The sequence below is a fragment of the Odocoileus virginianus genome, chromosome 7 (assembly GCF_023699985.2).
Source record: "Odocoileus virginianus isolate 20LAN1187 ecotype Illinois chromosome 7, Ovbor_1.2, whole genome shotgun sequence".
Taxonomy (NCBI): domain Eukaryota; kingdom Metazoa; phylum Chordata; class Mammalia; order Artiodactyla; family Cervidae; genus Odocoileus; species Odocoileus virginianus.
Genome location: NC_069680.1, coordinates 17,011,398 through 17,024,926, shown reverse-complemented (window position 1 = coordinate 17,024,926; position 13,529 = coordinate 17,011,398). Strand labels below are relative to the sequence as shown.

The following is a 13,529-nucleotide window of genomic DNA, read 5'->3' as shown; positions in this document are numbered from 1 at the left end:
GTGAACAGGATATGTGGGAGGCTTGAAGAAGGGGAAGATGCTCTGGGATGCGGCAGGGAAGCTCAGAAGGGAGGGCAAAGGCAGGTCCTTCCGGGAGCCCCAGGGAAGCCTGGCTATATGCCACCAGTGAGTGACTGGGACTTTAAGGTCACCCCTGGCCTGCACCCAAGAGTCATCTATTATTTCCCTTCTATTGTGGTCTCCAAGGTAACCATTTCCAGACAAGATCACCCACTTGTGTCTCTCTCTTCCACAGCCAGATATAATGGAGAAGTACCTATCAGCCTCGGAGTGTGGAAGCCCCATAGATGGTCACCCTGAAGTCCCAGAGACCAAAGACGGTACAAACACTTTGGCTCTTGGCCTAGGGCGGGGAGAAGGGTGGTATCCCAGTCTGTGAGGCTTGGCCATCTGGCTCAAGCCTATGGGGTTTTAACAGCTAATTGCAGCATGCCTCCAATTTCTAAACTGCTAAATATACAGCTGATACTGGAAAAAGAGAGTGGCTCAAACTGACACGAGTGTCATGAATTGCTGGGGCAGAATATTCTTTCATCTCTTGTTTGCTAACCCTGGTTCAGATCTCTCTGAGCCAGTTCAGTATGTAAAGATTCTTCAGCACTGACATATTCTATAAGAAAGGTTGGTGGGCTTCTCTTGAGGGTGTGATTCTAGAGATACCCGACTTTGACCTGTGGACTCTGGCCTTGAGCACAGACGTGTGCGTGTAGGTGTGCATCTGTGAAGAACAGATGTGTGTGTGTGTGTGTGTGTGTGTGTGTGTGTGTGTGTGTGCGCGTGCACATGCGTCCACAGTGAGGAACAGACAGCAAGGGAACAGTTCTGCTATTTTTTGTCTTTCGTGAGACCACGTCGGTAGGCTGTGTGCAAGGCTGATGACTTTTCCTCTCATCTTGACAGTCAAGAAGAAATGTTCTGCTGGTCTCAAACTGAGCAACCTGATGAACCTGGGCAGGAAGAAATCTACCTCGCTGGAGCCTCCGGACAGGTCCCTCGAGACATCCAGTAAGACTTGCAGCCGCCTCCAGGACCAGAGGGCCGGCTGTCCCCCCAGGGCTGCGGCTGGTGTCCGGGAAGGCAGCTCAGATCGCGAAGGCAGGGTTTTGCTCTACCCCGTCCCGGGCGGGTGATCCCCTGGCTCAGTTTCTGTTGATCTTTGCTGCAGGGAGCTCTTTATGAGTCCCCAGGCTCTCTTGCTGCAGTGCTGGCTCCTGTATGGATGTGAAGGGTAATTGACGACTGTTCTCATAATGGTCTTTAAGACTGTGTTCATTTGATCAATATGGATGGAGCATGGTAGGCGCAGTGTTAGGGAAGGGGGCCCAAGGAGACAGAAGACACGGCCCTGAGAGCTTCCAGCTCAAGAGAGAGGATGGTTTTATACCCAGAAGCACACACTGTGAGGTCTTAAGAGCTCCAAGAACTCAGGGACAGAAAGAACCTCTCTCACTCTGTGGTCAGAGACGGCTTCCTGAACCTGAGCCTTGGAGGGTGGGCACGAGCTAAATGGGCTGGGCTGGCCCCGCGGGCAGGAGCGGAGACTGGGGGGGTCACAGGAAGACCCACTGGGGGTGACAGAAGCCCGTGCTACTGGTAGAAGGTGCGGGTGTGGGTGCTGGGAGACCCTCGAGGTCATCTCTATGGCTCTGACTCGACCTTAGGCAAACTGAGGCCAAGGGAGAGAGAGAGAGAGAGAGAAAGACAGGAGAGATAAGAGACTTGCCCAGAAAATACCCTGGCTTCCAGCCTGAGGCTCGTTGCTGTGCTTACCCCCGGGGCCAGAAGGCCACCACTGTCCATCCTTGGGTCTTTCCCTCCTCTTCACGGAACCCGTGTCCCAGCCCTGGGCTCTTTTCCTGAGTCCCAGTTCAGCTCCGTGCTTCGTGGCTGGCAGGGTGGGCTGGCGAGACAGGCAGGCAGCAGAAGATGGGTCTTCTCTTTGGAGCTGGCTGGTCCTCCAGCCAGGGTCCTGGGTACCAGCCCGGCCAGCCTTTGCAGCCTGAGAGGGCATGGCGTTGGGCCTGGGAGCCTGGTCCCAGTGAGTCACTTTGGGAGATGCAGCTGGGCTATTGCTGGACGTTACTCAGCAGGGAAGCACGCTCCTGTCCCCTGTGGCTGGGGAAGGGCCAGAGAGAACACAGACTCCTTCCCAGGGCTTGGCAACTCCGCTCCCTGCCTCTCTCTGGCCCAGAGAACTGTGATGGGCGAGCGAGGCGCCTGCCTGAATGAGCCAGTGTTCCGAGGTCTTGGGCTCACATTCTTCCACGTTGCTGCTGTGATGGGATGGTCACGTGGCTCTGGGAAATTCATGACCCCCACTGAGAGTCCAGCACTGGGCCGGGTGCAGAGGTGGCCATGCACTTTGACTCTGGTGAGTGGGCCTGGGTCATCCCGGCTAAGGGTCAGAGCAGCTGCTGCTCCCTTAAGATGGAGAAGGCATCCACGCTGCAAACCAGTGCCTCTGGGAAGATGAGCAGCATAGACAGACGTCAGCTCTCCGCCTACAGGTGGGAGAGGGTCCCGAAGGCTGGACTTTCACTGGTCTTTCCAGCCCCGGGGACAAGGCTGTGCTTTGGCACATGGTGTCAGCTCCATAAACATTCATCTAAGTTGGGGAGGAAGCTGAACCCAACACAGGCAACCATCTAAAAGCAAGAAAGGCCTGAAGGATGGGTGTGCCCCAGCGCTGGGAGGCCCTGGGTGCTGGCGGAGAAAGAAGGGCTCCCTAGTGGAGGAGCCACAGGGCACAGACCTGGATGCTCGAGATGGACATGGCAGGTTCATGCCCTTGACAGGCTCTGTGTCCAGCTGGGAAGCTGACATGGAAGCAGAGTGTCACTCTTCCAGTTCTCAAGTGTTCTGAGGCTAGCAGAGCTGGTGGTGGTGGGGAGGCGTGCAGAAACCGACAGGGCCAGGGCCAGCCGCCCCGGGAAGATGAGGAGGACTTGGACAAGGGGAGGAGGCCCCTGCAGACTGAAACCGAGTGACCCAGGGATGGCAAGGTGTCAGGGGCGCTTAGGGAGCTAAGGCTGTGGAGGTGAGGGGATGGATCATGGCTGGAAGGGGGCTTCCTGCAGGTGGCCTGGGCCGGCAGACCTGAGGGAGGGCTGCTGCGGGTCACGGGCTTAGAGCCGGGAGACGAGGCCGGGCCGGGGAGCCTCGGTCCAGCACCCACACCCCCCCCATACACACCCACACACACACCCACACACCCACACCCACACACACCCACACACACCCACACACACCCACACCCACACCCACACACACCCCCCCCCACACACACACACCCACACCCACACCCACACACCCACACACCCACACCCCCTGGCCTGGTCTAATCCAAGACACAGTTCACTGCCCTCTGGACACGCCTTTTCCAAAAACCAGTAGGGCTGTGTGCTCCTCCTTCAAGGGGTCTAGCCCCTCACACAAAGGAAGCAGAAAGACTGAGGTTCACAGCCTCTACGAGGTTAACAAGTTCTCTCCGGCAAAGCTTGGCAGGTCTTGGGGCTGAGACTTAAGAGGAGCGCTTCCGGAGGTCCAGAGGCGGGCAAGGGCAGCCCTGGGCGCCCTCGGCCACCGACGGCCCCTCAGCCGTGTCCCTGCCCGCAGGCTACCTGAACGTGCTGGTCAACAGCCAGTGGAAGTCGCGCTGGTGCTCCGTCAGGGACCGTCACTTGTACTTCTACCAGGACCGGAACCGGAGCAAGGCGGCCCAGCAGCCCCTTAGCCTGCTGGGCTGTGAGGTGGTGCCGGACCCGAGCCCGGACCACCTCTATTCCTTCCGCATTCTCCACAACGGCGAGGAGCTGGCCAAGCTCGAGGTACCGCTGGCCGGGGCGGTCGGGGGGTGGGTGGGCAGACACGGCCAGGGCGGAGGTCACGGTCAGGACTGCAGTCCTACCACGGGAGATTCAACTCGGCTGCACTTTATTTTTACTTGCTTTGCCTGAGATTGTTTGCGTTTTTTAAAAATTTCCATTCCCTTTCTGACCTCAGGGTGGTTGTGTTATAGGAACGGGACAATGAGCTATTTCCTGCACTTAGGGTAGAAGGAGTATTTATAACTCCCTAAGTTGCTGGAAAAACTTTCTGGGGACTCAAAGCGGGTTTGTGATTTCGTTTGTGTATCACCAGATGGGACCCAGTACATAAAAATGCAGACAGTTAGGGTTTATCTTGGGGGAAGAATAAGGTTTGTGATACAATTGCATTATTCTCACTCCCCACCCTCTGTTTGATGTTATGTTGCATTTACAAAAAAAGAGGTGACATAATGCGTTGCCATGAGCTGGGCAGGCCCAAGCCAGGGTGCTTTATACGCACTTAAGCACACACCCCAGTTCATTCCTGTTCACCGAGTCCTAGCTCCAGGGGTCTTCATCCTGAATTTGCTCCAATACTGCCCTCTTGTGGCTAAAAGGGGCAATTGCGTCCCAAGGACAAGCCTGTGTTCATTCCTGCATCCAGCCATCCTATTGACAGATTCCTATTCAGTACCATGATATGGTGAACGAGACAGATGTGTTCCCTGGCATGAGACTTACCTTCAAGAACAAGAGAGAGATGTTATTCAGTGTCCACTTTGTCACTTTTCACGGGCTGCCTCTAGCTCCTGCTGACCTAGTAATCGCTCAGTAATGACTAGTAATGGTAACCTAGTAATCACTGACCAGTGGGGCAAGAGCTGTGAATATGTATGGAAGTTTGAATGCTGGGTGGGTGGGGGCTGTGTTGAGAAAGCCTGTGGGAGGGGATGGGGGCTGATCTTAAGAGCAGTGGTAGACCCTATACTCATGCATGGATGTGAGAGTTGGACCATAAAGAAAGTTGAACACTGAAGAACTGATGCTTTTGAATTGTGGTGCTGGAGAAGACTCTTGAGAGTCCCTTGGACTGCAAGGAGATCCAACCAGTCCATCATAAAGGGAATAAATCCTGAATATTCATTGGAAGGACTGAAGCTGCAGCTCCAATACTTCGGCTACCTGATCAAGGAGCCAACTCATTGGAAAAGACCCTGATGCTGGGAAACATCGAAGGCAGGAGGAAAAGGGGGGAAACAGAGGATGAGATGTCTGGATGGCATCGCCAACTTGATGGACATGAGTTTGAGCAAGCTCCAGGAGATGGTGAAGGACAGGGAAGCCTGGCGCGCTGCAGTCCATGGGATCGCAATGAGTCAGACATGACGAGGTGACTGAACAATAAAAACCCTGAAGTGTTTCAAGGGAGGGTGTTGTGTTCAGATTTGGATTCCAAGATGTGTCCTCCATCTGCTGGGTGGGGGACGGAGGGAAGGGGGACAGGAAGGGATAAAATGAGACCCATCGCCCAGGGCGGCAATGGTGGCAGCAGGAACCAGAGGCAGCCTATGAAAAGCTGTATTGAGAAATCCACTTGAAAATGAGTGGGAAAAGGAAACCAATGTCAAACTGCACTTTCAGCTGCCCTTCTCATCATGAACACAGAGCAGGAAGGTGGCAGAGCTGTGTTGGGTAAAGCCAGCATGGTGGTTCTTTTTTCTCATGAAAGTAAACCTGCAGTATTTATGGGATTCCCAGTTCTTTCTCATTATAAAGCCCAGAAACCATGCTGGCATTTTAATAGAAAATACTCAGTGTACATGTTTGATTGGAATGTGTTGTCCCCTGGAGAAAACCAGGCGCAGACTTCACTGGGATTTAGTTCATGATTTGTCAGAGGTGGCTGACCTGGCATTAAGATGTATAAGACAGTTTGATTATTAAAACCATAAACAAAAATAAATTTGAATTTTGTTATTTCTTAGCAGGGACCCAGGTAGTCTTGTATATATGCATTAGGGTTGTAAACTAAAATGTGATAATTCATAAAATAGAGGTGTCAACCTAAAATGCATACATTTTAACAGTCCTCTCCTAGTCCATTAGCCTCCTAGAAATACATGCTTATAAACATTACATGTGATGGTGTGTGCATGATTCATCGCTTAGTCATGTCCGACTCTCTGCAACCCTTTGGACTGTAGCCTGCCAAGCTCCTCTCTCCATGGGATTTCCCAGGCAAGAATACTGGAGTGAGTTGCCATTCCATTCTCCAGGGGATCTTTCCCACCCAGAGATCCAACCCGCATCTCCTGCATTGCAGGCAGATTCTTTACCTGCTGAGCCGTTGGGGAAGCCCTCTAGAAATACATCTTGATAAACATTACATGTGATACTGGGGACAAATGCCCACAGCATCACTGAGATGGCACCAGGGTATCACTAGAAGCAGGAAATATTATTTGGGGTTCCTGGGGGCTGGACTCTAGCAGCGAAAATGAGGAACATGGCTTCAGGGCTCTCAGAGGCCTTGCCCAGCAGGGCGGGCATCGGGGAAGAGGTGAGGAGGTCTGGGCGCCAGGCAGCACACTCCAGCCCTGCTCATGTCCCTCTCGGCTTCCTCCCAGGCCAAGTCTTCCGAGGAAATGGGCCACTGGCTAGGCCTCCTGCTCTCTGAGTCGGGCTCCAAGACAGACCCGGAAGAATTCACCTACGACTATGTGGATGCCGATAGGGTTTCCTGTATCGTGAGCGCTGCCAAGACCTCTCTGCTGTGAGTATTCGGGGACCTCTCACTCCTAGCCGTGCTTCTACAGAAGGCCTGCACTGGCCTCTGGTGGTCCCTCGAGGAGCTGGGAGGTCTGGGTGGGCCCTGTAGGACCAGGGCCAGGGAGCAGCCCTCAGGGAGGCCCAGCAAGGAGCCAAGCCAGGCCACTGGCCCAGGGGCAGCCACCGCATGCCTGGCCCTAATTAGACACTGTTCAGCTCCTGAAGGTGGAGTGGGCGCCTCTCCTGGCCTTCGCTTTCCTTGCTGTAGCGGCAGCACCTCTGCATGGCTCCCTTGCTGAGTCCCAGCACACGCTGGTGTAAGCCGACAACGGGTACTTCTGCCTCCGGGATGAGCAAACTGGGTCTCGGGGAGAAGTGGCCCTGGGGGCGTGGGCGGAGGCAGCATTGCTGTTGTCCCGTTGCTCAGTGGTGTCCAACTCTTTGTGACCCCATGGACTGCAGCACCCCAGGCTTCCTGGTCCTTCACTGTCTCCTGGAGTTTGCTCAGTCTCATGTCCATTGAGTCAGTGATGCTGTCCAACCATCTCATCCTCTGCTAGCCCTTCTCCTCCTGCCTTCCATCTTTCCCAGCATCAGGGTCTTTTCAAATGAGTCTGCTCTTCACATCAGGTGGCCAAAGTATTGGAGCTTCAGCAGCAGTCCTTCCAGTGAATATTCAGGATTGATTTCCTTTAGGATGGACTGGTTGGATCTCCTTCCTGCATGAGTGGAAGCAAACAGTCAAAATGGGGAAATTGTCTGTTGGTGCTGGCCCAAGTGTACTGTGAAGATGAAATGACAGAGGATTTTGTTGTTGGAAGGAGATCATGAAAGGGTGGAATCTGGGTGAGAAGATGGCTGTCATGTGCTTAGTCGTTCAGTCATGTCAAAGAGGAGGGGTACGGGGCAAGGGAAGATTATTTTTCAAGAAGAGACATTTGGAACAAGGAGTTCTAATAAGAAGACCCTGGGGAGAGAGGAAGGAGTTACCCCTAAATAAATGAATTCATTTTACAAGGAGATCAGGGCTTGTCCCCAGGTCTCCTGCACAGCCTGTGGATTTCACTGCACCTCTCATTGTTTCGAAGTCTTTGAGACTGGTGGCTTTTAACCCTACCCCATCCTGAATCCTCTCTCCCTGTGTCTTCCAGACTGATGCAGAGAAAGTTCTCAGAGCCGAACACTTACATCGACGGCCTGCCCAGCCAGGATCGCCAGGAGCTGCTGTATGATGATGTGGAGGTGTCAGAGCTGACAACCATGGTGAGGATGCTGGCTGGGCGGCGGCCTGGGGCTGTCCATCCCCTTCCTGCCAAGACCCAAAGCCTGAACGCCAGAGGTTGTTAGATGGCCCTCGAGAGGAATGGTCTCCAAGTCACCTGCGGGGCCATCAGTGGAGAAAGCGGGGTGCAGTGAGGTTCTCTTTTAACTGCTGGGGTGGTACCATCTGCCTGGCCTAGGGACTTGTCTAGATAAAAGAGCTAGTTAACCACTCTGGTCCGTGCTGGGGTGGACAGTGTGGTGTTGGGATGGAGAACAGTGACACCATTGGCCTTTTCTAGGAAACTGAAGTATAGTTGATTTGCAATATTATATACGTTTCAGATATACAGCATGGTTAGTATTTTTATAGATTATACACCAGTGAAAGTTATTACAAAATAATGGCTATAATTCCCCATACTATACAACATTCTTATTGCTCATCTATTTTACACATAGTGATTTGTATGTCTTAGCCACATACCCCTCTCTTGCCCCTTCCCCCTCCCCTCTTCCTACCAGTAACGACTAAGTTCTTTTCTGTATCAGTGCGTCTGTTTTGCTATATGTAATTCATTTGTACTAGTTTTTGGATTCCACACATAAGTGATACCATACAGTATTTGTCTTTCTCTATCTGACTTTATTTCACTGGGCATAATATCCTCTAGGTCCATCCACATTGCTGCAAATGGCAGAATTCCATCCTCTTTAATGGTTGAGTAATGTTGCATTGTGTGTATGTATACATGCACACATCTTTATCCGTTCATCTGTTGATGGACACTAGGGTTGCTTCCATCTTGGCTACTGTAAATAGCGCTGCTCTGAACTCTGCTATGCACTCATGTATCTTTCCAAGTTTGTGTTTTTGCTTTCTCCATGGTATGGAATTCCTGGGTCATATGGTAGTTCTATTTTTAGTGCTTTGAGGCACCTCTTGACTGTTATCCATAGTGACTGCAACAGTTTACATTCCCACCATCAGTGAACAAGCTTTCCTTTTTATCCACATCCTTGTCAACACCTGTTATTTGTAGGCTTTTTGAAGACAGCTATTCTGATAGGTGTGAGGTAGTTTCTCATTTTGTTTCTGTTGCATTTCTCTAATAATTAGTTATGTCGAGCACGTTTTCATGTTGTCTGTTGGCCATCTGTCTGTCTTCTTTGGAAAAAATGTCTACTCTGGTCTTCCACCCATTTTTTAATCAGTCTTTTTTTTTATATAGAGATATATGAGCTATTTATATATTTTGAATATTAACCCCTTGTGGGTCATATCATTTGAAAATATTTTCTCACATTCCATAAATCGTCTTTTTATCTTGTTGATGGTTTCCTTTGCTGTGCAATAATTTTTTAACTAGGTCCCGTTTATTTTTGCTTTTATTTCTTTTGCCTTATTAGACAGACCCACCCAAAATATTGCATGATTTCTGTCAAAGAGTGTCCTATGTTCTCTTCTAGGAGTTTTGCGGTTTCTGGTCTTACATTGAGGTCTTTAATTCCTTTTGGGATTATTTCTCAACTGTGGTATGAGGAAATGTTCAAATCTTGTTGCTTAGACATAGCTGTCCGGACACCATTATCCTTTGAGGCTCAGATTGGTGGCGGAGGTGAATCATCACCCTGACACCTGGCTCTGATCACAGGGCATGGACCTCTGTGCTAAGGGCATCTGTGGGCGGTCTCACTTCATCCCAGCCACCAGAGAGGGAGGGACTCCTGGTCTCTTCTCTCCAGATGAGGGAGTCACGTCAGGGAGATGAAGCGCTGTGCCCTGGGTCTCCCACCTCCTGAATGGCTGACCCAGGAGGTGAGCCCGGGCCCTCTAACTCCAGCTCCGCAGGAGGCTCCTCGGGAAGGAGGCCTGGTGAACTTGGGCACAGGGAAGAGACGGGAGCTCTGCAGCAGGGCTGGCGTCCCCTCCAGGACTCAGGGACCCGAGGCAGTGGAGAGAGCCCCCCGATTCTTTCCCACGCAGGGGGAAGCCCCCGAGGAAGCCACCCCTGCAACAGATGCTCCGGGTGAGCCTGACCCTGACCGCGTGTACCTGGACCTCACGCCCATCAAGTCCTTCCTACACAGCGACAGCGGTGCACAGGCCCGGGCCCCCTCACCCACGCCGCCCCCCCAGGATCCCCCGGCCGAGACGCTCCCTCTCCCTGAAGACTCGGACCCCGCCCCCGATGAGCCCCTCATACAGTCTCCAGAGAACCCCGAGTTGCAGGTACAGGGGGTCCGCCAGTGGGTGAGCCAGCCTTACCTTCTCGGGGCAGGGTGGGGGCTGCCCCTTGGCTGGCTGAATCCAATTCGCTTTCTCCCAACCCAGATGCAGCAGGAGAGTCAGGAACCTGAGGAGCCCTCCCTGGGAGGCACAGAGGTCAAACTCCAGGCTGGACAGCAGAAGACCTCCTTCCCACCGAGCGGCCCTGAGGCGGCGGCTGTCACCCCAGCTGGGTCCAGCCCACCTGTGAAGGACAGGCTGAAGGCAACCAGTGCAGGTGCCTGTGCTAGATAAGAGTCGAAGTGTTCAGAAGGGGCTTGGGGGCTTCCCTGGCGGCTCAGATGGTCAAGAGTCTGCCTGTAACGCAGGAGACTCAGGTTCAATCCCTGGGTCGGGAAGATCCTCGGGAGTAGGAAATGGCAACCCACTCCAGTATTTTTGCCTGGAGAATTCCATGGACAGAGGAGCCTGGTGGGATATAGTCCACGGGGGTTCAAAGAGTCAGACACGACTGAGCGACTAACACTTTTACTTGGAGAGGTTAGTCCGATTGCCTCCCTTTCAGATGAGGAAAGAAAGGCCCAGAGAGTTGGAGGACTTGCCCAGTGTCTCATAGCAAAGAAGGGGTAGGCTCAGTTTCCTTTTCTGCCCCTGCTAGGCTGGCCTGGCATCCACCTCTAATCTACTTCCAGAGTGCTGGGTTCTGCCCGGGCCTGCAGAGTGGGGTGGGACTGCCCTCAGGGGCCAGCCTGACTGACCCAGGGGTTCCCCTCGCTCTGGGTCTGCAGAGATCAAACTTGGCAAGAACCGGACAGAGGCCGAGGTGAAGCGGTACACGGAGGAGAAGGAGAGGCTTGAGAAGAAGAAGGAAGAGATCCGAGGGCACCTGGCTCAGCTCCGGAGGGAGAAACGGGAGCTGAAGGAGACCCTGTTAAAGTGTACAGGTAGGCACCACCTCCCCTCAAGGGAGGCGGCCCCTGGAGGGGCCGGGGCTTTCCGGGGCGGAGGGAGGTGCAAATCCAGATCTGTGCACGTGGCCTGCAGGCCCCTCAACCTTTGGCACAGGTGGATGCTCCCTGCAAAGTCCTCCCCTTCCAGCCTATCTGAAAGGTCACTGTCCTGGATCAGGACGAAGTTGAAAAAGCAGGGAATCTCTAAAAATTATGTGTCTAGACCTGAAATGTGTCATTCTCATTTAAGACAAATGTCTATTTCTTGGCCCATCTTCTGCAGTAATGCCAGGGTCTTTCCCTGCCCCTCTGGGCTGGCTAATGGGAGCCCCGCATCGTGGTTTCTTAACCTTAACCATGGTGCATTAACCACACCTCTAACGCTTCATCTGGCCATCTCTTTACAAGTGCCTTAAGTCTGTGTTCATTTTAAAGAAATCAGCATCCTTGTAGATTATTTTCCAAGTCAGCCTTATATCATCCTTCAGCTGTTCCCTAGCGCTTGTCCCTCGTAAGACCTTTCAGCTGTATTTGACATCATTTTCAGAGAGTAACTCTGTGCACATTTAATATTTAAGCTGTGAAAGTGAAAGTCGCTCAGTCGTGTCCGACTCTTTGCGACCCCATAAACTATACAGTCCACGGAATTCTCCAGGCCAGAATACTGGAGTGGGTAGCCTTTCCCTTCTCCAGGGGATCTTCCCAACCTAGGGATCGAACCCAGGTCTCCCACATTGCAGGCGGATTTTTTACCAGCTGAGACACAAGGGAAGCGCAAGAATACTGGAGTGGATAGCCTATCCCTTCTCCAGCGGATCTTCCTGACCCAGGAATCGAACTGGGGTCTCCTGCATTGCAGGCAGATTCTTTACCAATTGAGCTATCAGTGAAGCCCATTAGACTCGCCCTAACCAACATAAGCAGTTGATCCCTGAGAATCTTATAAACATGATTGGTAGAAGAAAGTCGGGGGGGGGCATGATGTGACCCACTTTTTACAAAAGATTACATCTTCACTGATAAGAATTCATAGACCATACGATGACCTATTTGCACATGGTTTTCAGTATATTCAGAGCTGTGCAGCCATCACCAGAGTCAAGTTGAGAACATTTCCATCGCCCATACTCACGGGCAGTCACTCGGTGCTCAGGATTCCGTACTGAACATGTGGTACCGTCCTTTCCTCTGCAGTGAGCTCCTAGCATGGACTCTTGGTTGAGTCGTCATTTCTTGGTGCTACAGGAACAGCCTGAGAACACCAGGGTGAAGAGGGGAGGAAGACAGGGCTGAGAAGGTGGCAGGGTTGAGGACCATAGCTCCATTAGGCCCAGGGAAGCAGCATGTGCCAGGATTGAAGGAACCATGAGGGGCAAGTTGAAACAGCCGAACCGTCCTCCAGAGGTCACTAATAAAGCTTTCTCCCTTTGAGGCTGCTGTCACCATGGCAGGTTTTGAAACAACAAGAGTCGCTAAGCACCTACCAGGAGGGACGTTACACCTCAGATTCAGGCCCTCTTGTGAAGGCAGAGCTCTGCTCCCAGGGCCTCCCCAGCCTCTGCAGAATGGAGACACATGGCCTGGGCTCCTGGGCTTGGAGGCTGTCCGCCACCCACCAAGAGGCCTGTCCCTCCTCTGAGGGTCGGAGCCAGAGCAGTGGTCCACAGCCCCTTGGGGGTTGTGTTTCGGCATGGTGTGTGTATGAATCCATCCTGCCCCCTTCCAGCGTGACTTCCAGCTGAAAGGCTGTTCCCCAAAGGCTGCTAACTTCTCTCCGCAGACAAGGGGGCGGTGGCCAGCCTGGAGCAGAAGCTCAAGGAGATGGACGAGGAGTGCAGGGTGGAGGAGCGCAGGCGTGTGGACCTGGAGCTCAGCATCGTGGAGGTGAAGGACAGCCTCAAGAAGGCCGAGGCCGGGCCCGTGACGCTGGGCACCACCGTGGACACCACCCACCTGGAGAACGTGAGCCCCCGGGTGAGTCCGGGTGCCCCGTCCTCGTGGACCAAGCGCGGGGATGAACCATGCCTCCTTCCCCCCTTAACTCAGCCTCGCTCTCCTCTGACACCACAGCCCAAAACGGCCACCCCGACTCCTGCCCCCGACTGTACCCCGGTCAACTCCGCAACTGCGCTCAAGAACAGGCCTCTGTCGGTCATGGTCACAGGCAAAGGCACCGTCCTCCAGAAAGCCAAGGTAAGCGGTTGCTCTTGTGCTCTTTCAGGGCCCCCCGGAGGACAGGACTGTCACCAGGGTTGGGGTGGGGGGCCTTCTGACCCGGGCGGCACTTCCCTCCTCTGAGCACGGGCTCTGTGGGGAGAGGCGGGGGGCTGGGTCTTTGGCCTTGACCAGTCAGAAAGGTGTCCTTGCAAATCCGCCTGAGGCTGTGCCAATGCTGGGTGCTGCCCACAGCGTGATTAGCAGTAGATTCTGGTAGGGGAGAGGAGAAGCGCAGACATAGAGTGGGGCTGGAGAGCTTTCCAATTTAAAGAG

At 53.3% G+C, this 13,529-nt stretch overlaps 1 protein-coding gene across 3 annotated transcripts in view; it reads left to right on the top strand.

The window, feature by feature from the left end:
* Positions 1-13,529, top strand: part of AFAP1L2 (actin filament associated protein 1 like 2) — a 114,979-nt gene that overhangs the window by 97,949 nt on the left and 3,501 nt on the right. For all 3 annotated transcript variants that reach the window (XM_070470222.1, XM_070470221.1, XM_070470223.1), the window contains 10 exons: positions 257-341; positions 922-1,026; positions 3,637-3,848; positions 6,458-6,603; positions 7,751-7,862; positions 9,847-10,092; positions 10,195-10,366; positions 10,878-11,033; positions 12,820-13,013; positions 13,110-13,232. In XM_070470222.1, the coding sequence (XP_070326323.1) occupies positions 257-341; positions 922-1,026; positions 3,637-3,848; positions 6,458-6,603; positions 7,751-7,862; positions 9,847-10,092; positions 10,195-10,366; positions 10,878-11,033; positions 12,820-13,013; positions 13,110-13,232 (1,551 nt within the window). The remainder of the gene's footprint in view (positions 1-256; positions 342-921; positions 1,027-3,636; positions 3,849-6,457; positions 6,604-7,750; positions 7,863-9,846; positions 10,093-10,194; positions 10,367-10,877; positions 11,034-12,819; positions 13,014-13,109; positions 13,233-13,529) is intronic.